At 60.0% G+C, this 25,975-nt stretch overlaps 10 protein-coding genes across 10 annotated transcripts; 5 read left to right on the top strand and 5 right to left on the bottom strand.

Moving 5' to 3' along the window:
• Positions 1 to 1,286: 1,286 nt before the first annotated feature.
• VTJ83DRAFT_5861 (uncharacterized protein) lies at positions 1,287 to 2,833 on the top strand (the record flags this gene model as incomplete). Its single annotated transcript, XM_071012508.1, has 5 exons — positions 1,287 to 1,369; positions 1,426 to 1,493; positions 1,586 to 1,591; positions 1,687 to 2,318; positions 2,387 to 2,833. 5 exons carry the CDS (start codon positions 1,287 to 1,289, stop codon positions 2,831 to 2,833), a joined length of 1,236 nt encoding a protein of 411 aa, XP_070865236.1.
• Positions 2,834 to 3,328: 495 nt separating this feature from the next.
• On the bottom strand, positions 3,329 to 6,186 carry VTJ83DRAFT_5860 (uncharacterized protein; the record flags this gene model as incomplete). The annotated part of the gene is made up of 2 exons (XM_071012507.1): positions 3,329 to 5,923; positions 5,980 to 6,186. 2 exons carry the CDS (start codon positions 6,184 to 6,186, stop codon positions 3,329 to 3,331), a joined length of 2,802 nt encoding a protein of 933 aa, XP_070865235.1.
• Positions 6,187 to 6,933: 747 nt separating this feature from the next.
• Positions 6,934 to 7,367, top strand: VTJ83DRAFT_5859 (uncharacterized protein; the record flags this gene model as incomplete). Its single annotated transcript, XM_071012505.1, has 2 exons — positions 6,934 to 6,967; positions 7,138 to 7,367. The coding sequence occupies 2 exons, from the start codon at positions 6,934 to 6,936 to the stop codon at positions 7,365 to 7,367; spliced, it is 264 nt and encodes an 87-aa protein (XP_070865234.1).
• A 489-nt stretch (positions 7,368 to 7,856) lies between these two features.
• On the bottom strand, positions 7,857 to 9,312 carry VTJ83DRAFT_5858 (uncharacterized protein; the record flags this gene model as incomplete). Its single annotated transcript, XM_071012504.1, has 2 exons — positions 7,857 to 8,696; positions 8,761 to 9,312. The coding sequence occupies 2 exons, from the start codon at positions 9,310 to 9,312 to the stop codon at positions 7,857 to 7,859; spliced, it is 1,392 nt and encodes a 463-aa protein (XP_070865233.1).
• An 825-nt stretch (positions 9,313 to 10,137) lies between these two features.
• Positions 10,138 to 10,986, bottom strand: VTJ83DRAFT_5857 (uncharacterized protein; the record flags this gene model as incomplete). Its single annotated transcript, XM_071012503.1, has 1 exon — positions 10,138 to 10,986. One exon carries the CDS (start codon positions 10,984 to 10,986, stop codon positions 10,138 to 10,140), a length of 849 nt encoding a protein of 282 aa, XP_070865232.1.
• A 295-nt stretch (positions 10,987 to 11,281) lies between these two features.
• VTJ83DRAFT_5856 (uncharacterized protein) lies at positions 11,282 to 12,076 on the top strand (the record flags this gene model as incomplete). The annotated part of the gene is made up of 2 exons (XM_071012502.1): positions 11,282 to 11,827; positions 11,894 to 12,076. 2 exons carry the CDS (start codon positions 11,282 to 11,284, stop codon positions 12,074 to 12,076), a joined length of 729 nt encoding a protein of 242 aa, XP_070865231.1.
• A 605-nt stretch (positions 12,077 to 12,681) lies between these two features.
• VTJ83DRAFT_5855 (uncharacterized protein) lies at positions 12,682 to 14,702 on the bottom strand (the record flags this gene model as incomplete). The annotated part of the gene is made up of 7 exons (XM_071012501.1): positions 12,682 to 13,013; positions 13,068 to 13,817; positions 13,869 to 14,114; positions 14,174 to 14,287; positions 14,344 to 14,464; positions 14,525 to 14,610; positions 14,672 to 14,702. The coding sequence occupies 7 exons, from the start codon at positions 14,700 to 14,702 to the stop codon at positions 12,682 to 12,684; spliced, it is 1,680 nt and encodes a 559-aa protein (XP_070865230.1).
• Positions 14,703 to 16,266: 1,564 nt separating this feature from the next.
• On the top strand, positions 16,267 to 17,763 carry VTJ83DRAFT_5854 (uncharacterized protein; the record flags this gene model as incomplete). The annotated part of the gene is made up of 4 exons (XM_071012500.1): positions 16,267 to 16,503; positions 16,662 to 16,785; positions 16,889 to 17,038; positions 17,102 to 17,763. The coding sequence occupies 4 exons, from the start codon at positions 16,267 to 16,269 to the stop codon at positions 17,761 to 17,763; spliced, it is 1,173 nt and encodes a 390-aa protein (XP_070865229.1).
• Positions 17,764 to 22,700: 4,937 nt separating this feature from the next.
• VTJ83DRAFT_5853 (uncharacterized protein) lies at positions 22,701 to 24,211 on the bottom strand (the record flags this gene model as incomplete). Its single annotated transcript, XM_071012499.1, has 2 exons — positions 22,701 to 23,554; positions 23,611 to 24,211. The coding sequence occupies 2 exons, from the start codon at positions 24,209 to 24,211 to the stop codon at positions 22,701 to 22,703; spliced, it is 1,455 nt and encodes a 484-aa protein (XP_070865228.1).
• A 384-nt stretch (positions 24,212 to 24,595) lies between these two features.
• VTJ83DRAFT_5852 (mitochondrial 54S ribosomal protein uL4m) lies at positions 24,596 to 25,675 on the top strand (the record flags this gene model as incomplete). The annotated part of the gene is made up of 3 exons (XM_071012498.1): positions 24,596 to 24,676; positions 24,743 to 24,842; positions 24,897 to 25,675. 3 exons carry the CDS (start codon positions 24,596 to 24,598, stop codon positions 25,673 to 25,675), a joined length of 960 nt encoding a protein of 319 aa, XP_070865227.1.
• Between the last annotated feature and the right edge of the window lie 300 nt (positions 25,676 to 25,975).

Here is a 25,975-nt window from a genome sequence, read left to right as displayed (position 1 = left end):
GGTAGGCGATAGGTAGGACGGTCTTGGGGTCCAACCACAACTAACAAACGTTAGGTACTAAGTACCGGGCGTTTATCACCAACTGCAGACTGCCCTGCCCGTAGTTCCATTTCCATGGTTCTTTCTTTGCAGCTCTTGCATCTGGCTTTTCCTTGTCTCATCGTACCCTGGGTTGCCTGATCCTGATCCTTCCAGGGTTTGCTTCCCCCTTTGCCCCTTTTTCTTGTTTGTTGTTGTCCTGTCAAAAGAAGAATCTGGAAGAAGTTCAAAGCCAGGATACCGAACTGAGGGAACCGGGTATCGGAGGTGTGTCAATGGCTTCCCTACACGGCGCTAAGTGGGTGAATCGTCGTCGGCTCTTTGGGGTAAGGTGGGCAGTACACGTACTCACGTAGGTACTGCTCGACGACCCGGCTGTCTGGGTAGGGTTCTCTACATACTATAAGTCCCTAGGCAGGTCAGGTCGTTCCCTTGCTCTGCAATGTGAGAAACCAAAAAAAAATACGCTCAGGCCATTTCTGCAGTAATTCAAAGATTTCTTCTCGATCTCACTCAGGTTCCAATAGCCCAATAGCCCTAGGCCTGCGCCGTTGCAAGCATGGCAGGGGTCCTGAGGACATGTTCTGAGGCTGGGGGGTGGGATTCGGCGAGTCACATCACGTCACCACGACCCTCGGGAGACAGAGACAAGGGGGTCCCCCCCATCGGTTGGCAAGGGAGAGTGGGAGGGTGGCATGCAGCGCGCCTGTCAGAGCTCAGCCCTCCAGGTTCCCAAGGCCACCTGCAGATCCTCTCATGGGTCCCGGTGGAGGCATGCTCGGCGACAAGGCTGATCTTTGATCGGATTTCTCGGCCCCTCGGGGGAACACGAAGCCTGCTTTGTTCTGACTTTGTCTTTCTTCATGGGCTGCTCGACCAGGTCTCTTTTTCCCTCCCTCCGTCGCTTTTTTTTTTTTTTTTTTTTTTTTTTTTTGGCTTGCCCCGCGCTCGTTGCACCTCCATCCCGCGGGCCGTTTCTTGGGTCGCAGGTCCCGGGCGAAGCCAATACCAGGCCGCGACGTTGCTCTCTCGCGCGTCTTACCCCCTACTCCCCCCTCTCTTGGTTCATCCTTTCGGAGCATCTTCATTTGCTCGTTGTCTTGCCCGGCCTCGCCGCACCCAAGCACGTTGCCTCTCGTTTTTTTTTTCTACCGTCCGGTCCGTTTGACCGGAGCCGGTGAAGTGTTAACAGCTTGGTGTTGCTCCGTCAGTCCGACCGACCGTCCGCCCGCTCCCGATACTCTGTCATGGCCGAGGATGATGTCGAACGCCAGGTCGAGAAGCCCAGCGCTGCTGCCGAGCGATCGGTGCATGCGGTTTTCTACATCGCGTACGTTGGGAACCAAGAAGAAGAGACTTGTTGGCGCGACTGACCCAGCTCGGCAGGAGCTGGATCTTCTTCTCCAATTTGACCATTCTTTTCAACAAATGGATCATCGATAGCCGGGGATTCAGTAAGTCTCTCAACCCACCCCACAAGCCCTCGTCGGGGGGAGGTGGGCCGCAGAATGAATCGTCAAAGACACGAGGGCTAACCTGAAGATAGGATACCGTACGTCCCTCTCTTCAACCTCCATCCTCTCTCACCTGCCTCGCTCGTCTTTCAGCTCCGCGCATCAACGACTAACACAACCTTTCTTTCCGCAGCCGTCACCCTAACATGCTGGCATCTCATCTTCGCAACCGCCGCCACCCAGGTCCTGGCGCGCACCACGCGCCTGCTTGACGGCCGCCACAGCGTCAAGATGACGGGCCGCCTCTACCTGCGCGCCATCGTGCCCATCGGCCTGCTTTACAGCGCCAGCCTGGTCTGCAGCAACATGGTGTACCTGTACCTGAGCGTGGCCTTCATCCAGATGCTCAAGGCGGCCGCGCCCGTCGCGGTGCTTCTGACGGCCTGGGCCTGGCGGGTCGAGGAGCCCTCGCTCCGCAGGCTGGTCAACATCCTCTTCATCGTCGCGGGCGTCGCCCTGGCGAGCGTGGGGGAGATCGACTTCAGCCTGGCGGGCTTCTTGTATCAGCTGGGCGGCACCGTCTTCGAGGCCGTCCGCCTCATCATGATCCAGGTCCTCCTGTCCGGGGATTCGGCGGCGCAGAAGATGGACCCCCTCGTGAGCCTGTACTACTACGCCCCCGTCTGCGCCGTCATGAACGTCGTCGTCGCCGTGGCCTCCGAGGCTCACAAGTTCAACCCGGCCGACTTCGCCCGCGCGGGTTTCGGCTTCCTGCTCCTCAACGCCGTCGTGGCCTTCATGCTCAACGTGAGCAGCGTCTTCCTGGTGAGCCTCTTGTCTATCCCTCCCCCGCCCGGCGCCTGCCCCACCCATGCTGACAAGACCCCCAACAGATTGGCAAAACCTCCGGCCTCGTCATGACGCTGACGGGCATCCTCAAAAACATCCTTCTCGTCATCATCTCCGTCGCCATCTGGCACACCCCCATTTCTGGCTTGCAGCTCGTCGGCTACACCATCGCCCTCGCGGGGCTCGTGTACTACTCCCTCGGCCGCGACCAGCTGGTGTCGCTGTGGAACACGGGGCTGGTGTACGCCCGGGGCGGCTACGAGGCCGTTCGCGGGTCCGCCTCAGATGACGAGGGCGACGATCACCACCACCAGCAGCAGCAGCAGCAGCAAAGGGGGTGCACGGTCTCCGTGTTTGGCTTGCGTCGGGCCTTGATCGCGGGCGCGGCGGCGCTTATAGGCATGGTGATTGTGGGAGGGTTCTTTTATGGAGGGACGATCGCGTCTCTGGTGAACGGGGGCCGTGTGTCGGAGGTGGTGGGAGGGTCATGATGGACGGTTGGGTGGGCGAGGGGGAGGGGGACGTGAGGGGGAGCAAAGCCTTGGTGTAAACTTTTGGATTCCATGGGTTTGCTGGCTTCCTGGCGTTTGGGCACGAGTCGGGTGGGATAGACACATCGGATGGCACTTGGGATTCGGACTTGGGAAGGGTATCTAATTAGACAGACACCCGTCAAGACGAGGTGAAGTGATGATTTTGGACCCTTCAATGGTATGCCTGGGTAGATATGGCACATCGAAATGCTCAGACCTTGGCAAGGTGGATCAAGTGCAAACCGGCAGACTTCGTGAAATGAGGACCATGTTTCTGGTGTTAAATAGGTAGGTAGTGAGGTATCCCTCGAGCGCCTCTCCAAAACCCAGATCCTGCCCGACGCCCATTAATACCCATGATCAGAGGGAGGGCCGAATCTCCTCCCCGCCGAATAGCACACGCTTCACCGACCCGACATCCATTACGGGGCGGCGAGCGCCACCATCGCCTGCCTAACCACGGCTCCTGCTTCGTCTCCGGCTATCATCGCGACGCCGGCGGTCGTAATCCCGATCCCGGTCCCGGTCCCGATCGCGGTCACGCCGAGAAGACACGCTCCGCTCGCGACGACTGCGCCGGTAGTCTCTGTCCCTGCTCCTATCCCGGGCATCCCGATCCCTCGACCGGTCCCTGTCGCGGTGCCTGTCGCGATCCCTGTCCCGGGAACGGTCCCTCTCGCGATCGCGACTTCGGGACCGGCTTCTTCGCCGAGCGCGATCGCGGGACCGGTCCCGCGAGCGGTCCCTGTCGCGGGCTCTGTCCCGGTCTCGGTGCCTGTGGCGGTCCCCGTCGTAGCGGTCGCCGCCGCGGTAGTCCATGGGGTCACGGGAGCGCGAGCGGTTCCGTGATCGGTCGCGATCGCGATCGCGCTCCCGATCCCGGTCCCGGTCTCGGTCTCGGTTGGACGGCAGGTAGCGGTCGGCCTCTTCGGGCTCACGGCGGCGGAGATCGGGCGACCTCTCGGAGGCACGACGGTCGTCGATGCCGGGGACCGGCAGGCCTTTCTCCCGCGCCTCCTTCTGCGCGGCGAGATAGGCCTTGGCCTCTTGCTCGCGCTTCTTCACCTCGGCCTGCTTCCAGGCTTCGAGCTCCGCCTGGCTTAGGCGGGACGGAGGCCGAGCCGCGGCGGCCACGGAGCGAGAACGGCTCCTGGCCCGCCGGTCTTTGTCGTCGTCCCTCGCCCTCGCCCTGTCTCGGTCTCTGTCGCGATCGCGGTCTCGATCTCGGCTGCGGTCCCGGCTGCGATCGCGCCGATCCCGATAGCGATCCCTGGACGGGGAGCGAGTCCTCTCGCGGCGGCCGTAGCGAAGCCGAGAACGAGAGCGGTCTCGCCGTTCGGTCCTCGCACGGGGCGAGCGGCTCCGATCGCGGTCGTCGCGGCGTCGGGAGCGGCTCCTGTCTCTGACCCTCCTGTCATCGGACCGGGCGGTTCTGGGCCGAGAACGACTCCGCTCGCGACGTTCCGTCCGCGTGCGAGAAGCATCCCGCTCTCTGCGAGCATCCCGAGAATCGTCGCGACGGCCGTGCCGATAGTCATCGTGGTCATCCCTCCTATCTCTCAACCTTGACCGACTTCTTCTGCGGGAGCGACTTCGTTCTCGTGGCGGCGGGGAGCGTGACCGATCCCTCCGCCTGCGGTCGTCGCCCCTGGATCGGCTTCGGTCTTTGGTCCGTTGAGTGCGCGACGAGGGGGAGGGGCTCCTAGATGTCCGCCTCTCAGGCTTTGCCTCCGGTTTCTTGTCCGTAGCAGCCGTGGTGTCTTTGCTTTCCTTGGGTTCCTTGGTGGCATCCTTGACTTCATTGGAATCCTTTGCTTCCTTGATTTCCTTGGTCGGCTCCTTCGGCTCGGCAGCCACCGCAGCCTTCTTTGCCTCTGCCAGTTTTGCCTCGGCAGCCTTTTGTGATGGCCGCTGAATAGGATCGATTGCCGACGCAGGCTTCGCTTTCTTGGGAGGTGGGACCAGCGTTTCGTCCACCTCAAGCTCCGGAAGCTTCTTCTCGACACGCTTGCTCTCCCGGAGGATCTTCTCCAGAGCCTCTCGCTCCAGGCGTTCGTGATCCTCCTTGGTAAGCGTGAGCTTGACCTCTTCTGCGCGCTCCTCCTTCCCAGGCTTGGCCCTGCTGTCGTGGCTATCACGTCGGCCTCGGTCCCGATCGCGATCCCGATCGCGATCCCGGTCACGGTCACGGTCACGGTCACGGTCGCGGTCGCGGTCCTTGTCTTTGTGATCTCGGTCCGTGTCGTCCTTATCCCTGTCGCGGTCGCGGTCGCGGTCGCGGTCCCGATCCCTATCCCTATCGCGATCTCGGTCGCGATCTCGGTCTCTTGCCCTATCTCTGTCTCGAGATCGATCTCGGGGCGTGCCTCGGTAGCTATCGTATCCGCGCTCGGCGAACCGGTCTCGATCGCGATCACGGTCCCTGTCTCGATCGCGGCTCCGATCTCTGTCTCTCCGAGAGTCTCTGTCCCAGTCTCGTTCGCGTTCCCGTTCTCGCTCTCGTTCCCTCTCCCTCTCTCGCTCCCTTTCCCGCTCCCTTTCTTTCTCTCGGAGCTCGCGGCGCTCGCGGCGCTCCTTCTCCCTCCGCTCGTCCTCCTCGCGCTCCTTCCTCCTCCGTTCCTCGCGGGCAGCCCTCTCGGCCTCGCGCCGCTTGGCCTCTTCCTTGGCCTTGATCTCTCGCTCGAGCTCTCGCTTCTTCTCCTCGACGGCCCGGAGCTCTGCGCGGACGCGCTCTCTCTCGGCGCGGCGGGCGGCGGTCTCGGCGGCGTATTCCTCGTCGGTCTTGGAGCCCCGCATCCGCTCCTGCTCGGCGGCTTCGTCGCCAATCTCGGCGCGGCGGAGCTCTCGAATGTGCGCCTCGATGGCGCGGGCATCGATCAGCGCGCTGATGACCTCCTCGGCTTTTTGGTAGACTCCGCTGCGGTCTAGCGCACCGTCGATGAGCGCTGCGGCCTTTCCGCGGTCGAGGGTTAGAAGCTGGACGGGGTTGCGCTCGACTTCCTGCTCGGCGACCTCGAGAATCGCCTGGGTGACTTGAGCCTCGTAGTCCTTGTGAACGTTAGCGACCGGCCCAAGGTAGCCACAGGAGTCGGTTGAACCCATACACTGGCCTCGAACTTTTCCCACACTTGCTTCCGGATCGCATCATAGCCGCCCTTCTTCTTAAAGCCGTGGACGAGGTTTTCGATGGCGGTGCGAGTCGCGGACGGCAACGGCAGGTCGGATGCTTTGTACTTCCTCACCGGAAGGGCCGGGGCTCCCTTGTCCTGGCCAGCCGAGGTCCCATTCGCGGCATTAACGGCGGTAGACATGGCTACCGGTCCGAGATGCGGTGTTGTCGTGGGCTGAGGTGGTCGTTCGTTGCGAATGGGGGGATGGCTCGAGGAGATGCCGGGCGTTGGCCTTGCTTGCAAGGGATGCACAAGCGAAACGCAGGAACCCTGAATGCGCAGCGGCGGAGTTACATCATCTCAAAAGATATCAGAGTTACGGTTGTCGAAAGTTTCTCAGGCGTATGTGGAGAATTCGGCGGCGGCCAACTCCCTGGCATGAAGGTCGATTGGGTTCACCCGCTGCCGATAAATTGCTGGAGTCGCGACAAAGTCCATGAGGCGCGTTTGATTGAAGTTCCTAGTTCCGCCAAGAGCCGTAGCCAAGAACGGAGCCGAGACAGGGGGGGTCCCGCTGGAGAAATCCAGGGTCTTCCAAGCCACACCCAGCGCCTCATACCATAACACCCCCACCTTGGTGCACAGGCCACCAACTGTGGCTTGCGCAGCTCCCGATCCTTGGCAGCTCGACCAATTGCCCGCAAACCACCAAACCACGGCATCACGAACTCCGCCCAAGTCGACGACAAGGAGCACTTTCGACCCGCACAGGGAGCGCCAATTCGACTCCTTCACGACACATAGCCGACGGCCGAACCCGAGCTAGGGACTTTTGCACCCCGGGGGCGTCGACAAGCGGGACAGCACTTCTTTCCCGACTGCCCTTTCGAACCAGGACCTCGATCGAGTCACCACCCCGAACCCCTCACACCACCAACCACCTCCACAATGGTCAGCAGGGTCGTTTTCTGGACCGGCTTCGGTGCGTTACCCTGCTCCTCTTCTCCTCCTCGGCCTCCTTCATGACCCAGCCGGTCATGAGCGCCCGTGCCACCACCCCTCCCTCCCATCCGGCCGGCAGCTCCTCGCAACCCAAAGAGCCGCACGAAACAGCTCTTGTGAAAAAAAAAGACTAACTCGCGAGAAACGCAGGCATGGTCGTCCGCTTCTGGCAGCTCGGCATCGAGATGCGGCCCTTCTTCCACCGCAAGCTGCTCTGGGGATACCCTGTCTTCGGCGCCGTGGGCGCCAGCTTCGGGTACTGGCTTCAGGGCGTCGATGAGCGGCAGACAAAGATGCTGGAGGAGCGCAAGGCGGCCATCCTGGAGAAGCGGGCGCGCAGGGCAGCACAGCGGGCGGCGGCGAGCGAGGCTGCTGCGTGAGGATTCTTGGTTTGAATGGAAGTAAAAGAAGCAGGGCCACGGGATGGATGGGAGGACGGTAGGGGTGGAGGACTCGGTGGTGTGGGTGATGATGGTCTTTAGAACAACTGGGACGAGGCGACGACTAGCATCCAGCAACTGGGAAAACTTGGCCGCGGCCCCTAGGGCCATGGCACTGGGAGAGAGATGGAGGGGCATCCATCTACAATGTACAAAGTTTCTTCACGGCAAAGCTGGCTGCATCCCCGTGTACCAAATCAACCCATGATTCCCTGGATTGGCAACCACGCTGTTAACGTAAATGTAGCACGAAGCTCAGTGAAAAAAAAACGCCATTCGCCTCGGTATATCCCATCCAGCTTTTTGTTTCCTGCCTCGAGCACCCAATGCACATTCCCGTCTATCCCGCACCGTAAATACGCAACACGTTTCTGGTTCATTTCCAGTCATGAACCCCCCCTTTCCTTCCCGGGCTTTTTCTTGCGTAGCTTAAGCAATCAGCGGATCCTCCTGCTTTCTCAAAAGCGCCAAGATTGCCTGAGCCGGCGAGCTACCACCACCGCTCTCAAACTCGGTCATGACACCCGAGATGTACTTGTCATGGGTGTTGTCGTACAACACGCGGAAGAAATCCGGCGTGTTCCTCTCCGGGTCGACCTCGTTATACGTCATCGAGTCGACCGACACGCGGTCGCGGTCAAAGTTGATGGACTCGCAGAGGACCATGACCTTGACGCCGGCGTTGGCCGCGGCCATGGCAACATCGGCCGTGCCTGAGCGTGCGTTCATCGAACCGTTGGCGAAGATACCCTCCCCACCGAGGAACACGTTGGAGGCCGCCGCCACCTTGGGCCTCAGGCCGCCAAGGTTGGGCGAGTAGAGGACGTGGATGCCGGCCTTGCAAAGCGTCGTGGCGAGGTTCTGGCCATCACGCTCGAAATGGTCGTCGATGACGATCACGTCGAAAAACTTGCCGAGCTCCTTGGCCTTGAGCAACGCCCTCTCGACCAGCCGATGGCGGCCGTAGGTGAGGATAGTGTCGCCCTCATGGATCGATTCCGCCGCGTTCAGAGCGATGGCGTACTCGGCGAGACTAATGCGCTCGTTGATGACAAAGTCCACCCACTCCAGAAGAGCCTCCTTCGCCTCGTTTTCCGGGGTATCGATGTCGAACTTGTTGATCTTCCCCTTGAGCAACCGGATGGCGTTACCCATAGCAAAGCACATCGGCCGGCACTCGGTCAGATACTCGATCTGGGGGTTCAGCACGTGTGGGACAAAGTGCCGAGACAGGGAGCTGCCCTTGGGCGTCTCATAGGACTCGATGACCTGGAAAGCTCCGTTAGCAGGGCTGTCGGCAAACCGCCGCGGTCTGGCGTGGCATGGCGCGAACCTTTTTAAACGCCAAGAGCATGGCTTTGAGGCGTGCTATGCTGTCGTTCAGGGCGTAGGTTGCCATCATCTGCCCGACCGCCAGCACAGCAGGGTGCACATCCTTGTGCGCTTGCGACAAGGGGATGCGCTTCGCGGTCGGCACATGGCTGAAGCATTCGAGGACGTTGGGTCGCACGTCCTGTTCCTTCTCTTTCTCCAGGACGCGGTGCATCGACGGCCGCCGCCCGCTGACCGACGCCCTAGGCACCGCCAGCGATTGGCCATCTTGCTTCCCCTTGGGCTTGCCGCCCTTTCCATCGGCGGCGGCGGCGCCTTTTTCTTGCGGAGCGGGCGCGGCTGCTGCGGCCGCAGCCCTAGCCTCCTTCACCTGCGCACGCCGGGCAGCCTTCTCTGCCTTTGCCTTCGCCTTCAGCTGGGCGGGTGTGAGCTTTTCGGGGTTGGCGGGCGGTGCGGCCGCATTGGAAGGGGCCGAGGCCTTCTTTGTGGAATCGACGGCCGTCGAAGCTGCATTGGGAGCTCCGGCAGGAGCCCCGTTGCTCTCCCCAGACATGGTGAAGAATCAGATGCAGGGGTATGCTGCGACGCCGAAGTGTAAGGTTGCGAGGGCTCGAGGTTTCGTTTTTTGGTGGGATGACGGAAGCGGGGCAGATAATCGAGCTTTCGGCGTGGTTTTTGAGTTCCGGGGCCGGGGGTGCGTGCTGCGACTGGACTTGCTGACGGAGGTCTTTGAGGTTCGGTCGAGAGGCGGGCCTGATCTCAGCAGCAACGGCCGTGGCCCTGTGGTTTCCGAGTTGGAGGCGTTTGAGGGGAAGTGGATGAAAGAATTATTGAGTCACAGAGCTGCGAACATCCGCAACGAAATGGATGCGCCCCGCGCCCCGCAATGTGGGTCCTCTCCAACCCGGACTGGACCAGGGGGTTACTGGCCCCCGCGCCTTGCAAGCGTTCTTGGTCTGGAGCACAGCCAAAGCTTTCATGCCCAGGGGTCCTACGAGCATGATTCGTGAAGAATATAGAGCCTCGAAACCATGCTATGAGCCTTGATGAAGCTTGGGCTGATAATCACCCAGCCAACCTCGGCCTCTCAACCCGATGGAGTGACCTCAACGACGTCTCGCTTGGCTGTTTACATTGGTCGAGTCATACACCGTTGTACATGTTCGGAAACTCTTATTGGCAGGTGAGGGACCTGATGTAAGGTATGTACATGCTAATATGTTACAAGTTGAGCCTTCGCCATCCCAGCATGATCTCGCAACAAAAGCAGACCTGGGCATCAGCCCTACAGAGCCGTTTTCAGGTAGCCCGTAACGGCCCGGGCACTTCTCCTCCCGCTCCTCGTGTCGTGCCTGATTCACAAGGGGGCCCCGCGAGGCTATGTCTCGGTCTCTTCGTCTTCCTGCGCCTTTTCTCCTTGCCCCGCCGCGGCCTTTTCAGGCTTCGGGTTGTGTAAGCGCAGAATAAGCGTGGCCCCGACGGCTCCCTCTCTGGCCTTCTCCTCCTCAGCCCCAGCAACCTCGGAAACGGTCTCCTCCAAGGTTTTGAGCACCGCCTTGGCCTCCGCCAGGCTCGCCCGCTTCTTGTCCTTCCTCCTCGGATGCGACATGGTAACCTTGACCTTGTACCCCTTCGCCAGAAACTTGGAGAGCTGGTTCATCCGCGTGCGCAGGTCGTGCGGCGCGATGGCCCAGTTGATCTCCAGCTCCTTTTCGACCACCTTGGGACCTTTTTGGGCCTTCTCCTTGGCGAGCTTTTCCTTCGCCTTGGCCAGCTCCTCCTCCCGATCCACGATGCGGCAGATGGGGTATTCCGGGCCCTTGGATGATTCGTCTGTCCTGGGGAATGCAAGGAGAACGAGGCTCTGCCGCACCGGGTTCAGTTTCTTGAGGATGGCTCTTTTTTCCTGCGGCTGGCTGAGGGTGCCGTCCGTATTGCGCAGTTGAACCCAGGGAAAGGGGATGTCGAAATCCCGCAGGGGCCCGGGGGCCGCGGGCTTAAGGCTTCCGGCTGGCGGCCCGGGACTCCTGCCACGGTATTGGGATACCCGGCTGGTGGTGAAAGGTCGGCATAGGAGCGAGTTGGATGGGCGTTGGACAAGCTCCAAGGTGGCGGGGACGAGCTGGAGCTGGAGCTGCCCTTGGGTATCCCATGCCGTAGCGGCATTGTTAATGAAGACCCTGCGCAGGGCAGCCGCCGAGCTGAACAGACATTGTGAAGTCCTCATGGTGGGTTGACAAAGGAGGTGCACCTGTCACCAAGGTCTGGTGTTGTGTGTGAAGTTCAATTATGAGGCACGGGCAAGCCTGCTGTCGAGTCAAGGCTAAAGGTTCATGCTGCTACACCCCTGTTCATCGGTGGATTTTCGCCAATAAAATCGCCGGCTGCCCTGGGCCCGGAGCTTGGCGGCTGCCATGGCCTGCGGGTGGTTTGTGCCGTCCGGCGTCTGAACATCATCCCAGAATTCTGCAAACCTCACCCCGAAATGGCCTGCTGAGAAGCAGGAGAAGCATATAGATCTCATGTCCAGCACAACATTGCTTTTACGAGGCCTTTTCAGGCCATCAAGATGCAGTCCTTTTTCACGAAGAACCGCGCAGCGACTGCCCCACCACACAGCATCATCATCATTACCACCACCACCATCTCACGCTTTCGGACTTAGACGCAATGCATCCTCCTCGCCAAACCCTTCCCCGAGCAACCTCACGACAAACAGCGGTAACGGGAATCCTCACCATGGCCAGCCACCCAGCTGGTTAGGCCACCCCCTCCGGGTCATCCTCACCACGATCAAGTTCGTAGCCTTCGCTCACCTCATCTGGGAGTACGGCATCTCCATGGCCCCGGCCTCCGGGCCCTCGATGCTTCCCACCTTTGAGGTGCTCGGCGAGTGGCTGCTCGTGTCGAAGCTGCACCGGTTCGGGCGCGGGGTGACGGTTGGTGACGTGGTCGCCTACAACATCCCCATCAACGACGAGGTTGGGGTCAAGAGGGTGCTGGGCTTGCCCGGAGATTATGTGTTAATGGAGACGCCGGATGGAATGGGAGGTGGAAATATGATTCAGGTGCGTGCTATTTCCCTGTGTTCCAAGGCTGAAGACGTCATGAGATATGCTGACGACGAGGGACAGGTGCCGCAAGGGCATTGCTGGATTGTGGGCGACAACCTGGTGGCGTCACGAGATTCGAGATATTTCGGACCGGTACCGCTGGCGCTGATCCGTGGGAAGGTCATCGCCACGGTGAGGCCCTTGTCAGAGTTCAAGTGGATCACCAACCCCTTGAAGAAGGAAGACGGTCCAACCGAAGACTAAACGGCTGGCTTGTCGATCGATGCTGCCACACGAAGACTACAAGCAATCTCAGCTGGAGTATCACTGTGGGACAAACTCACGCTGGGCGGTGGGAAGTGAAGCAACTCAGTGCCCTTAATTACAACAGACGTAAGAGGTAAGGAAGCTCGACAGAAAGTCTGGCTAGCCCAAGGCTAGATCAGCCAGAATCGCCGTGAGACAGACAGACGGACGAGAGAGAGAGAGAAGTGCGAGGAACAGCCACTCGGACTGTTCGGTATCATCCATATCATCTACCCCATTGTACAAAAGAGACAACAAAAACCAAACCCATAAGTCAATGTCCCGCTTGAGCACCGGCATGCCAAGAGTGCTCCCAATCCCATCTACCGTCCTCCCATGGTTCCAACCGCATCATACATACGTGCCTTCCGTGCCCCTCCAAGTTTCCAGGCCCTTGAACTGATAATACTCGACGCCACCAACTCCTCGCCATTCCAATGTGCAATGAGCGAATAAGGAAAACAGAATTAAATCGAGAGAATGAACAGCAGAGGCGATCCGACGCCTCACGTCACGTATACCCCCCCCCCCCCCCCCCTTCAACGACGCCGCGGCGGCGGCCGTCAGTTCTCGATGTGCTTCTTCGTGGCCCCCTGGCCCAGCAGTTCCAGGCACCGCTGAGCCAGGCTGACGACCTCGCCCTCGTCGTCGTCCTCGGCCTCGTTGTCCGACTCCATCGGGCGGTTCGCGATCTGCTTGACCATGCTGACGATGTCGTCCGACTTGCCAATGAGCCCAATCAGCTTCTTATCCTCGGACTCAAGCAGCTGGAGCAACGTCCAGATGGCTATGTGCTGGAACGTGGCGTCTCCGCTGCTGAGGAACCGGCTGAGATAGCCGTGGACGCCGTCGCTGGGCTCCAGCCAGTTTTGGATAAAGATGGTGTAATCGCCCACTGTCACCGCGTTAGTGAGATCTTCTGCATGAACAGGCGGTGAACGCATCGAACCTTTCGACGAGAGATTTCCCAACGCCGCCGCGCTGTTCCCCTGAACCTCGACGCTGGGCGACTTGGTCAGGGGAATCAGGACCTCGAAGACGCCCAGCTGCAGGAGATGCGTCTTAAGCTCGTCGCTGAGGGCCAGAACGGCAATCGCGGCTGTCATCTCGGACTGGACGGTGACGGGAACGTCCAGAACAAGCTGCTTGCACTTCTGAACAGCACCCGCCTCGAGGACGAGTTCCTTGTTCCGGTCCGAGCTAGCAGCCAGGTTTCGGAGGGTCGAAATGGCATGACACTGGATCTCTTCGTGGTCCGTGGACCCCAGGAGATCCACCAGAGGCTTCAGGAAACCGGCTTCGATAATGGGTGATTCGTTCTGGGGATGGATCGAAATGTTCCGGATGCACGCGACGGCGGATAGGATCAGTGGGAGGTACGAAGACCGAAGCAGGCGGAGCAGCGGGCCGAGGCCGTGAACATGCACAATCTCGAGCTGGTACTTTTCGTCGGACGCGAGGTTCCGCAGGGCCAGGGCGGCCTGGCATTGGACCTTTGGAGAGGGCGACTCGGTCAGGTTGACAAGGTACTGCACGAGGCGAGGTTCGCTCTCGGCCAGCTTGCGGCGGTTGACCGCGTCGACGGCGATGTTGCTGAGGGCGGTCGTGCAATAGTACTGGACGTCAACGTCGGGGGAGGACAGGAGCTGAACCAGCACGGGGATGGCGCCGGCGTTCACAAGCTGCTTGCGGTTCTCATCTGCTTTGTGTCAGCAGGAAATGCCGTCGGCGGCCTCTCGTGGAAACGTACCCGAATGGGTCATGTTGAGGAGCGCGCCCGTAGCGTTCCTCTGTACCCGCATGTCTTTGGACTTGGCCAGCCGGGTGAGCGGCCCAAGAGCACCGGATCGCGCGATCTTGGCTTTGTTGTCTTCATGGGTTGCCAGGTTGGTGATGCAGCCGACCGCATTGCATTGCACCTCGACATTGGGCGACATCATCTGCTTGATCAGAGGTTGCAGGCCGCCGAGCTGAACGATCAGAACCTTGTTCTCGGCTGGAGCGGCAGTCAGCCCTAGCTTCCTCTTGACAGCAGACCCGCTTCTTCGGACTCACAGTTGACGGCCAGGTTGCCGAGAGCAGCGCTCGCTGCCCGCTGCACCTCTATATCGGGGTTCTCGAGCAGGAAGAGAATTGGTCCAAGGGTATCACGATCGACGGGCCGAACATCTGAGGCAGCTCGGTTAGTTGACCGCCATTCCGGAGGCAGCAGGACCACGACGTGCCTCTTTCTGTGATTTCCGCGAACGTCAAGCTTGCACTCCGCTGCAGGTCAATGTTATCGGAATATACGAGGGTGCTCAGCGCTCGAAGCGGCTCGCCGGAAAAGAAGTCGGTCTCGGAACGCTGGGCTCAGGTCGTCAGCATTGAACGGGGGGTTTAGAACGCTGTGACGGCAGTTCTCACGTTCTCGAGGTATTGGAGGAGGTCGGCGACCGCCTCCCGCTCATTTTCGGCGAGCACGTTCTCATAGAGCGCATCGCGGGATTTGACTGGTGCCTGTCAGCTCGCTCTCCCCCACGGCGCACCACCCCGATCCAAAAAGAAGCGCACCTCCGCAGCACGTTGAAATGCAGACGCCCATGGCCGCTGATGGGGATGCCGCCCCAGCGTAGTCGGCTCCTGACGGGAGGTGAGCTGATAAGATCGCTGTTTGGCGTTGTGCTTGGGATTCGGACGGTCGGCAAGCCGGTCAGCGGCCGGTACGGGCTCGCAGTGGCCTCGAGCGGACGCGGAGAAGGGAACGCTGAAGCGCCAGGAATTGGTCGGGCCGTTGCTGGGGTGTTCTGAGTCGTGTCGCAGCCGTTGCGAGCTCGGTTGCGATGAGGATGCCGTGGGGGGGAGTGCTGGTGGTGCCGATGGTGCTGATGGTGCGGTTGGGGCTGGTATGATTCGGCGCTTGTTTGGATGTTTTGGAAGAGGTCAGCTGCCATGGAAGCCAGAAACAACTCTGAAAGGGAAGCGGCGGCTCCCCAGAAGCTCTGCTATTCCGTTTCCTTCGAAGCCGCCTTGTCATTCGTCACGCCGACCCTCGTTTGGGGCTCAAAGGCCCGTGCAGGGGGTGGGGCCCATTCCCACGGCAGCGTTGGGACCTGCGCCAGGCGATTAGGTCGTTCTAGGATGGGAGCCAAGAGCGCCGACGGGAGGCCCACCGGTACGGTAATTACACAAGGCACTCGATCTCTCGGCTCGGCACAAGCAGAGCAGGGGCCTACCTTAGTTCACGTCCTAGGTATCTCCGGCTATGTTCAATATTGGCGACCATAGAGGCCAGCCCGGCTCGATCAAACGGACAGGGCACTATGTATGTACGGGGTGCAGGTCAGGAGAACAGCCGAGCGCACGTGGTCAGTTGACGGCCTCGTCCTGCCGGATGTATTGAACGGTACAATACGGTAACGGTACGTCACGGTTGGAACGACGGGACCGCAGGCGCGGGCAGCTGGGATGAGGCGTGTGTGACTTGGGTGTGTTCCGGGGTGATAGAAGCAGGCCAGCCGCTGGGTCCCAACATGAGAGATGAAGTCACAGCCCCATCAATGCGTTGTGCTGTATCCGCCATTTTTGGTCGCTTCAGGAACCAGGGAACAAACTTGCATCTCCCAAGGGTCGCCTTGCGCATCTGGGGCCGGGCCGGCTATTGCATCTGACTCGCGGGATTGGCATTGCACTCCCGCCATTGCATTTTCAGTTTGCAGCCCTCGGTCCACGTCGAGGCTCCTACAGTAGTTAGTGTACACAGTGCTGTACCTACCTTACCTAGGTAGCCTTCTTATCAGCGCCAAGAAGAGTCTCTCAGGTTGATCGTCGTTTGCAAGACAACTTTCCCTCTCGGACGAAATCTTCTGGGCCCCAACAAGGACGACTTGCAGATCTGTTAGCTACGGTTGCAGAGAGTTCCGGCACCCGTCTTTTCATTGTTTTCTTCCAATAGTTCGTCTACGGCACCCCAAGGCCCGCCATCATCTCCTTGGGCCCGGTTCTCTGGGGTTTCGGATTGGTCTTTGGTCCCGCCTTCGTCCCGCCGACCGGCAACTCCCCTCCCCCACCAGGAACCGAACCTTGGAAGCGTTCGGCGACAACACCCAAGCGACCGCGCTTCAACGGATAGCTTCCTGATGCGTGTTTCACTGTCACAATAGTCACCCATGGCCGACCCTCGTGCTTCCCCCGAAACGGCACAGCCCGACTCCCACAGCGCGCCGCCCACCCCGGCTCCCGACTCCTCGACAGCCGGGGCGAGCGGCAGCGCAGAGTTGCCGCTGCGGCCGGGTCACGAGCTTCAGGTTCCCGCGCCCTCGTCGCACCTTCGGCCACAGCCTGCTGGTCGCACAATATCGGAGAAGGCTACCAGTCTGCTCGACAAGGAGCAAATGCAGGGCTTGGTGAGCATGTCACCTCCTCCGTATCAACGGCCCACCCTTCCTCGTCGCTCAGCCCTCGGTCTGGCTATGTCTGCCATGCTGGGTTGGCGCAGAGAGGGATCCACGAAACGGGACCCATAGAGCTGTCTGTGGAACCGGCTTGCTAACGCTCTGAGCAGCGAGCCATTCGCGAGTTCCTGAAAGTCCGGACAAGCTACGACGTCCTGCCGCTCTCCTTCCGCCTTATCGTCCTCGATAACGACCTGCTCATCAAGAAGAGCCTGAACATCCTCATCCAGAATGGTGGGTCCTGGATCGGCCCCTTGAGATCCCCGCGCACCTCACAGGAAAAGAAGGGGGGATGCCAGAGGAGCTGGGACGCGTTGGTTAACCTGGGCGTGGGCAGGCATCGTCTCAGCGCCCCTTTGGGACTCTCGCAGGTCAGCCTTTGCTGGCTTGCTGACGAGCACCGATTACATCAACGTTATTCAATACTATTGCCAGTTTCCGGACGAGATTGACCAAGTCGACCAGTTCCGCCTCAGCAGCCTTCGAGGTAGGTGGCCCAAACATGACGTGCCTGCAGGGTGCCGGGCAGCGGCTGAGATGACATGTACAGATATTGAACGGGCAATCGGCGTGCTGCCTCTGGAGACGGTATCCGTCCACCCAATGCGCCCTCTCTATGAGGCATGCCGCCGCATGCTCAAGACGAGGGCCAGGAGGATTCCCCTGGTAGATGTCGACGACGAGACAGGACGAGAAATGGTGGTGAGCGTCATCACACAGTACCGCATTCTCAAATTCATCGCCGTCAACAACGAAAAGCACACAATGCTCCTCAAGAAGTCCGTCCGAGACATCGGGCTCGGCACCTATGACAATCTCGCCACCGCCGACATGAACGCTTCGGTCTTGGATGTGATTCACCTGATGGTGGAGTACAACATCTCGGCAATTCCCATCGTCGACAAGGAATACAAGGTCCTGAACGTTTTTGAGGCGGTCGACGTGATCCCTTGTATCAAGGGCGGAGCCTACGAGGAACTGTCATCCTCGGTCGGGGACGCCATGTCGAAGCGCGCCGACGACTTCCCTGGCATCTACACCTGCAACGAGGATGACCGGCTTGATGCCATATTTGAGACGATCCGCAAATCGAAAATCCACCGGCTCATCGTGGTGGACGATGACAACCGGCTCAAGGGCATAATATCGCTCTCCGATATCCTGAAGTATGTCCTGCTCTACGGGGAAGAGGATGACGTTCAAGAGGCCTAGGGCAGCTGGTAGGGGAAGAGCTTGAGTCTCAATACAGATGGCCTGCGAGCGTCCATCAGCTTCGGTCCTCTTCTTCGTGTTTCCGTTGTGGAGTTTGCATCTTAAGGCGCCAGACCTGGGGTACACGGGTAAGGAATACCATGGCAGAAGGTGTTTCTTCTTCCGGGGTGGGTTATAGATTTTTGTTTTTGTGATTCGGCGAGTATGTTGGGCCATTGGGGGGTCGTGTTGCATGCACATGCTGCAACTTGGTTGACAACCTTCTCTGCCCCGACCCGATGATCCGGGAGCCCGGCACGTCTTTGGCTAATCCAGTAGTGACGCCGACGTGCTCGATGTCGGAGCTGTTTCGGGGCAGCGGTCTGTATGCCCTTCTGTAAGGTGTCCAGATTTGTTTCCGGGACCTGGCAAAGGAAAGAGAAGGGTAGAGCATGTCACAGGCCATTGCCCAGGTGTGCCAGACAGGGAACAAAAACGGGAAGCAGCAGCTGGTATTGACGGGAACTCTATGCTGAGCCGATTGAGGTCGCCGTTCGTTTGTTTGTTTGTTTTGTCACTGGGTAGTCCAATATCAATATCGACCCAATGAAACCAACCACCAACGGCAGATCTGATGCTGTGTCTCTGCCACCTCTTCCTGACTTGAGCGCCTCGGTTCCATTCAGCACTCCGTAATCGACCGAGTCCACGACGTTGGCCCTCCGTTTCGACGCTGCCGGTGCCCGCTATGCATCCCGAGTTGACGCGCTCCGCCGACGCTCTGCCGGCTTGTCGCGCCGCATCTCCTCCTCAGCCGCCACGACTGCTTCGCGCATCAGAGACGACGATACGGGACGGCCGGCGACAGAGCCCTGGAGAATCTAGGGCTCCCGGGACGCCGTCAAGCAGCGGCTTCGCCCACCTTTGGGACACCGACGATGTCGAGCCCCGTGATGAGCTGATCCAAGAGTTCAATCGCCTCGCTGAACAGGTTGGCCCACTCCTCTCCTCTCGTCAGTGTGCCCGCGGGTTTTTCTGACGGCGATAGCATGGCATTCGACCTATGGTACTTGACGGTGGTCACGGCTCTTCTCTGGTCAGTCTTTCCGTCCCCACCCCTCGCGGCGAGGAAGAGGTTCTTCTTCTGACTCTTGGAGCAGCCGGTCCCACGTCCGCAGCAACATCGTCAAAGTTGGATTTCCCGTGCATTTCGACGTCAGGTCTCTGAAGCGAACAGCTCCGACCCAACCCAGACAGGCAAAAAGATCAAGAAACGGCGCAGCGTCGGCGACTTGGCCCTCCACCTTGTAAACGGCAGCAGGGAGGAGAACCTCAAGGGCCGGGACCTGCCAACGCTGGTCCGGTTATGTGGAAAGAGCGCGCTGCATTTTTCCTCCGAATACTCCCCAGGGCCACTGATCCTGCCGACTTGCTTCCGTGCGACGGCGCATTACCTTGTACAACATGGTAGGCTCTCATCTTGCGTCGGGCCTGTGTCGAGTGCATGCTGACATGACACGAAAACAGGTCCAGAGACGCGAGGCGTGTTTCGAATTCCGGGATCTGCCCGCACCGTGAACGCGCTGTACGGGTATTACAGCGCGTGCTGTGAAGATAGCGATGACATCTCCAACACCATCTGTAGCCCAACCCTGCCGTCTCATATCAACGCAGGGCCTCACGAGGTCAGCTCCGTCTTCAAGCGCTTGTTATCCGGTCTTCCGGGAGGGATTCTTGGCTCCCTCGTGTTGTTCAAAACGCTGGCTGAGATTCACGGCCGACCGAGAGACAACGCCGAGCCCCGGAGAACGCAGCAAGCGAAAGATCAGGCGAGCTTGATTGCGCTGGCCATCGGCGGCGCAGTTAAGTCCCGGCTACGGCGAGATCTGATCTTCGCCGTCTTTGGCTTGCTCAGCATGATTGGACGCGCAGCAGAGCAGGCTGCACTGGAGAATGAGCCCGCAGGATCGAATCCCACATCCGACTTGATGGGTTACGGGGCACTAGGTATTGTGTTTGGCCCACTCCTTGTGGGCGATTTGTTGAATTCATACACCGCTCCGGATGTCAACGGTGCCTCCTGCTCAGCCATGCCTCCCGGTCCACCACCAACCATGACGATAGAGGCCCGAACAACGAAAGTGACGGATGGCTGCCTCTCACAAGCTCTCATGGTGGACAGGATCAACGTGGCTAATGGGGTCGCCGAAATGCTTATATCAAATTGGAGGGACGTGGTTTGGTACACAAGGAAGCTCGGACTGCCCAAGCCGTCAAGAGATGGTTCTCAACGTATCACTGGACTCACGCCATCGGCCATCGAGGGGCTCCAGGCCAGGCTACCGCTACAGTCGTCGGGATCCATCAGTTCAGGAGAGTTTTCAGTTCCGCCTGTTGGTGAACCTGATATCGGTAAGCCCGGCTACTCTCGGTGATGATTTGTTCCAGCTAACGCCTCCTAAGTACGGATTTCGCACAAAGATCTCCAGCCCGTGTTGAACGTCCCACGGCGGCGACCCAAGAGTGTGCGGCCATTCGCAGGCAGCCTAGAAGCTTCGTTGCTATCTCCTCCTCTCGAAGAGCCATCCCCGTGCGAAGGAGGCATGCCACAGCAACTTCACAACACTCGGCCTGCCCAAGTTCCAAAGGATGCGAAATTTTCTCGCCCATCTGGAAGAGAGCCAGCGTGTCCAACAACACCAGTCCGGAAGGTGATTTCGAGGATCGAATCAGAATGCTTAGAAGATACGGCAACTCCAGGAAACTTCAACATCCACCCACTTCGACTTCAAACCCAACAGAAACCAGCCTGTGCATCTACCCCAACAACAATAACAACAACAGTGAGCATATCTGGCAAGCCGATGACGTTGAGCATGTGGCAGAAATCGGAGCGTGGTCCCAGGACGGTGTCATTCAAACGATGGTCGTGGAAAGATGTGACCGGCTCAGGCTCTCCGCATCGTTCTCAGCACCAAACGAAGTCTCAAGGGCTGTCGACGCCGAAATCATCACTCGAATCAGCGAGTGGCGCGGGAAGCCGGTCTGCAGAGGAACAGGCTGTGCAGAGCCCTAGGCGCAAAGCAGACGGGCTCACCAAGCGTGGAGCATCATCCCTCAGACCTTGGAGACTGAGACGGTCATTTATCACGGAAACGAGCAGCGTCGGTTCCTTGCCTCAATCATTGGGCGCTCGGGACACTGGGAAAGAGAATACCCCACCGAAGATACCGAAACACCGCTTCCTACACCACGGTGGCTTGACCGCGTCGAGGCCGTCAGGCCGTGGGAAGGATCCCCAGGAACAATCACAGCACAACCCAGATGATTACAGTGGCAACATGACGTCTGGAAAAGAGCCCCAGCACCTCTCTACTTCCAAAGTCCTCTTCAGAGCCTCGCCGGACCGTGGGCATGGACACCCATCGAGCTTTTCCCCAGGAGACGACAGGCATCTCCCGCTACAGGCATACTCAGGCAATGCCTTTGGACAAGAATCAACAAGAGCCGAGCCCCGAGCACCCGTGGTTGGAAGCAGAGTGAGCAAGAATGGAAGTCCAGGCAGACGTGTTCCTCTTGGGCCCCGGCCCAATCCAGCACAACTGCTCGGGGGTGAGGCAGCGACATCAACGTTGGTGAGATCAGCTGGTGGCGGCACAGTCAAGGAGATGGCGGCCATGTTTGACAAAGGCCGCAACGAGGGCTCGCGTTGTTCGACCCCAGTGGACAAGATGGCAAGGAACGGTTCTAGGCGAAGCAAAGTGATATCGCCATATACCATCAACCCGTCGCCCCAAAGCAGCCCTTCTAGCTCGCCCAAGAAATCGCCCAGGAGATCACCAACCAAGCATCCCAGGCCGAGGAGACCAATTCTGGGAGATGAACATATTCAGGCGTCGACATCTCGGGATCAGGGGTTACAATGGTTTGGACCTCCTCTGGTCCGGGCGAAGGGTGTGGACACCAGTGTTGGCCTTTCGATGTCTGACCTGTGCCTTGAGAGGGGAAGCTCTCTGCTGGCTACGAAACTGCATCCGCTATTAACAACACAAGGCGATGAGGTCCATGCTTCCCGACAACCCTCGTCACTTCCTGGAATGAGAAAGGCAGAACATGACGACTTCGGGCAGAGCAAGAGCAACCTCCCTGAGCTGCTGGCCCAGGACTTGAACGAAACCGACTGTCCAATCTCAACAACGCCATCCACGGCTCCCCGAGCTCCCCCGGTACCGGAGGCCTCTGAGTGGCAGAGGGAGTCGACGCCGACTCGGGGCCAGGACGTGCTTGATGTGTTTACCTCTGTCATCCCTGATGGCAGAGTTCACATCGGTGACGAGGGCGCGAGCAGAAGCGATAGGAATCAGGAACGCAGCGGGGATTGTCGTGGCGGCGACGCGGGGGAGCTGGCGAGACTGAGGAAGCAGCTGAGCCAGGTGCAGCGGGAGTGTGCGCAGTGGAAGGGGAGAGCGGAGAGGGCGGAGGAGTTGGTGAGGGTGTTGGAGGAGAGAGTCGGCGCTGCTGTTGAAGGTGGTGGGTTGGGAAATGGAGGTGATTTGGGGGGTTGTGCCGTGGAGGAGGGACGGGCCGAAGAAAGGTGTCTTGTCCAAGGGGTTTCCTAGGTTTCTGGGTGCTGTGGCGTTTAACGAGGACGAGCATTCAGTCCTGTGGTGAGACGGCATGCTTTCTCCGTGTAGGCCTGAAGATTCGTATGTACGGTATGTAGCATTTGTAAAAGAAAAAAATGCTAGTCCAGCTTCGCATAGCTGGAAGAAAAGACAGGACCACTTGTGGCTCCGGTTGGCTCGAAGCCATACAGGGTGCTGAAACAAGCCGTCTTTTGTACGTAGGGTTTGGTACACATCTGATATAGTACACATAGGTTGGTACACAGAACCTCTTTGCTAGATTTCTCATCACGCTCCCCAACCGCCAAGACGCTCCACGTCTTGTCGCACCCCCTAAAACTTGACCCCCTTGATCCTCTTCGTATACTTCCACAGGTGCTTGTACTTGGGGCCCTGCCTCTTGGCTTCCCAACCGCGAGGCTTGCGAGGCGGCTTGAGCGAGCGCACGCGCGGCTGGCGGAACTCGATGTCGGCGCCGGGGAGGCCGTGGCGCGCCATGACGTCGGCCGTGTTCTCGTCCCAGACGGTACGGAACATGGTGAAGCCGACGGGCGTCACGCCAAACTTATCGCGGAAGCTCTTGAGGCTGAAGCCCTCGCGACCGGCGCCGTCGTAGAGCTCGCGCAGCTTGTTGGGGTCGAGGGGCGCGTTGTTGGAGTGCTGGAGGACGAAGATGGCCAGGCGGTGATAGGGCGCGCCTTTTTGGGAGTGGGGAGGAAGCCAGGGGACGGCTAGGGCGCCCTGCTGGGCGGAGGCGGCGGAGGAAGCAGAAGAAGAAGAAGAAGAGGCGGCGGTGGGATCCGCGCCGATGCGGGAGAGCGGGAGGGAGCTGAGGGTGGGGTTCCACGGGATGTTGGTCGCCAGGTAGTGGAGGCGTTTGTTGAAGGCATCGGTCTCGGGGTTGGGGACGTCGGCGTCCACGACGACGATGGAAATGAGGCGCTCGCCGGCGTCAAAGACCTGCATGCGCAGCGTCGGCGGGGTCTCGGTGATGCGGCTGTTGAGGATGGCTCCCGGAGGGACCTTGAAGCGGCGGAAGTGCAGCTTCACATCCATGTTGGGCTCGAATTTTGGCAGCAGATCCGGCACGATGTGGAACTGGGTGATACGCTGCATGATGATCTTTCGATCCATCTCGCACCACTTGCGGCGGGCAAGGAAGCGGTAGATGGGCTTGTTCATGTCGCCTGTGCGGAGGAGTTAGCGACCAAGGCGCGGTGAGGGGAGCTATGGGGGCCTTCACCGGAAGCCGTACCCATCCCGTCCTCGAAGCGGCGCTTCACCATTGGGTCATTGATATCGGCCAGGATCTTGAGCCTCTCCACGTACGCCCGCATGCTCTTCAGGCGCTTTTGCTTGTATGCCTCGCCGCTCCGGAACGTGCTCGGATCCGTCGCCTCGAGCTTCTTGATCTTTTCCAGCTCGGCCACAATCTTGGCCACCTTTTCCTCGCGATCCTTGGCCAGGATCTTGCGCGCTTCCTGGAACGCCTGGTACGGCAGCTGCTCGAAGGGGATGTTCCCCGTGGTGGCCAGGGCAGCCCGTCTCCTCAAAGACCCTAGTTGCGGGGACAGCAGCTTGGCCAGCTCCTCCTCGGTGCCCTGCTTGATCGTGGTCGCAGCGACCGTCTTGCTACCGAGCACCACGGCCTCGGCAGCCTGCTTCTGCGCCTCAGAAGCGGCGGGCCCGGCCGTGCCCGTCGTCAGAGAGGCATCATCGCTTCGGCTCAGCGTCGAGGAGAATTGACGGATCGCAAGCACCCGGGCCGGACATGTGGTGCTCGTGCCGGCGACCTGGGTTAATGACCGCACGAGCGGCCGTGTGACCTGCTGGGCCTTCGACATGGCGAAGGCAGCCGATGCAGCGTCGGGGAGCAACGAGTTGGGTGGTCGCGGGGGGGGAGGGAAGGCTTGGAGGTGGTAGTAGTTGTAAACGCGGAACCCGCTGAAATTTCGCGGGCCGGTGCCCGCCGCCAAGAAATGGAATCGGCAACTTCCGTTCCTAGCGCCAAGCCCCGCGGCTCCGGCTTCCATGGCGTCCCGGGCTCTCGACTTTTTTTTGCGACACCACGGCGACAAGCAGCAGGGAAGCCGGTTTCCGGGCGTGTCGCATCCGAAAACGTACAACACCGGCCACCGGCCACCGACCAACCGACGACAAGACAAGCCGACCGGGTTTCGTTTGCAGCACATCGCCCATTCCGACTGCTGCCAGAACGCATAGCCACCATGGCCGGCAAGGGCATCAAGAGCCTGAGCGAGGCGCTGAGGGGCCTGAGCCTCGGGGCCCAGCCGTGCCGGACAAGACCGGTTTGTCCTGTCCTCTTGTGGCCGACGCCTGCATCATGAGCTGACGAGCAATGGGCGTCGTTGCAGGCCCGGAAAGCGGCAATGGGGTGCACACGGACCATGGCGACAGCGGTGGAGGGGAAGCCCTCGAACATCACAAGATCCGTCAGCGAGGTGTACACGCCATGTACGTGCAGCCAGAGAGGGGGCCTTGGAGAGCAATTCCTGACCAGCGTCGCAGTAACCACGGTGCCCGTCACCATCCACGCCTTCCCCACGCTCGAACCGCGCTCCCTCGAAGCCTGGTCCACCAAGCATCTCTACCTCCCTCTGCGCCGCGACATCCTCCACCTGGCCGTCGTCTACGAAGGCGACAAGACGCGGCAGGGCACGGCCTCGTCCAAGACGCGCTGGGAAGTCTCCGGTAGCCACCGCAAGATGCGCCCGCAAAAGGGCATGGGCATGGCCCGCATCGGCACGCGGCAGTCGCCGCTCATGAGGCACGGTGGCAAGGTGTTTGGCCCCAAGCCGCGCGACTTTAGCACCAAGCTCAACCGCAAGGTGTACGACCTTGCGTGGCGCACCGCCCTCTCCTACCGCTACCGCCGCGGCGAGCTCATCGTGACCGAGGACGGCCTCGACCTGCCGCTGCCGGACGAGTTCCTCTACGCCGCCTCCAAGGGGGTCCTCGGCCGCGAGATCGAGGACGGCTTCGTCAGCAGGTACCTGGCCGAGCTGCTGGCCGGCCTAAAGTGGGGCAAGGAGCACGGCCGCACCACCTTCATCACGGGCGACCGGAGGCCCAACCTGTTTACGGGCCTGGAGGCCGGCGGCGAGAACGGCCGGGCGCTGGAGCTCGACGACGTCGACGTCAAGGATCTGCTGGAGACGGGGAGGATCGTCATTGAGCGCTCGGCGCTGAGGGAGATGATCAAGATGCACTCGAGCGACCTTGTGCAGCGCGTGCAGGTCCCTGGCTTAAGGACGAAGCCGCAGCTGGGCACGGCGATTGTGCAGTAAGAGAGGAGGGGTAAGGAGGCGAGGCGGGGGAGAAAGGGGGGGGAGGGGTGGGGTTGAGCGGTGGTGAGAAGACGTGAGGAGTCGGCCGGGGCTGTGTCAAGTCACGCATAGTTCTGGTTCGGCCCAAAACCTGGGCGACAGATTGTAGACTGTTGCCATGTACCATGGCTGTACAATAGAACGGATGCTCATGAAGGTTTGTTTGATCCTGTACTTTCGGGCTGGAGGTGGCTGTTATGTATACTGTCAACGTCCAACCTACCTGGATACGACCCAGCGAATGCCTCATGCAGGCTTGCA

Source organism: Remersonia thermophila, chromosome 5 (genome assembly GCF_042764415.1).
Source record: "Remersonia thermophila strain ATCC 22073 chromosome 5, whole genome shotgun sequence".
Lineage (NCBI taxonomy): Eukaryota > Fungi > Ascomycota > Sordariomycetes > Sordariales > Chaetomiaceae > Remersonia > Remersonia thermophila.
This window is presented reverse-complemented; position numbering and strand designations above follow the sequence as displayed.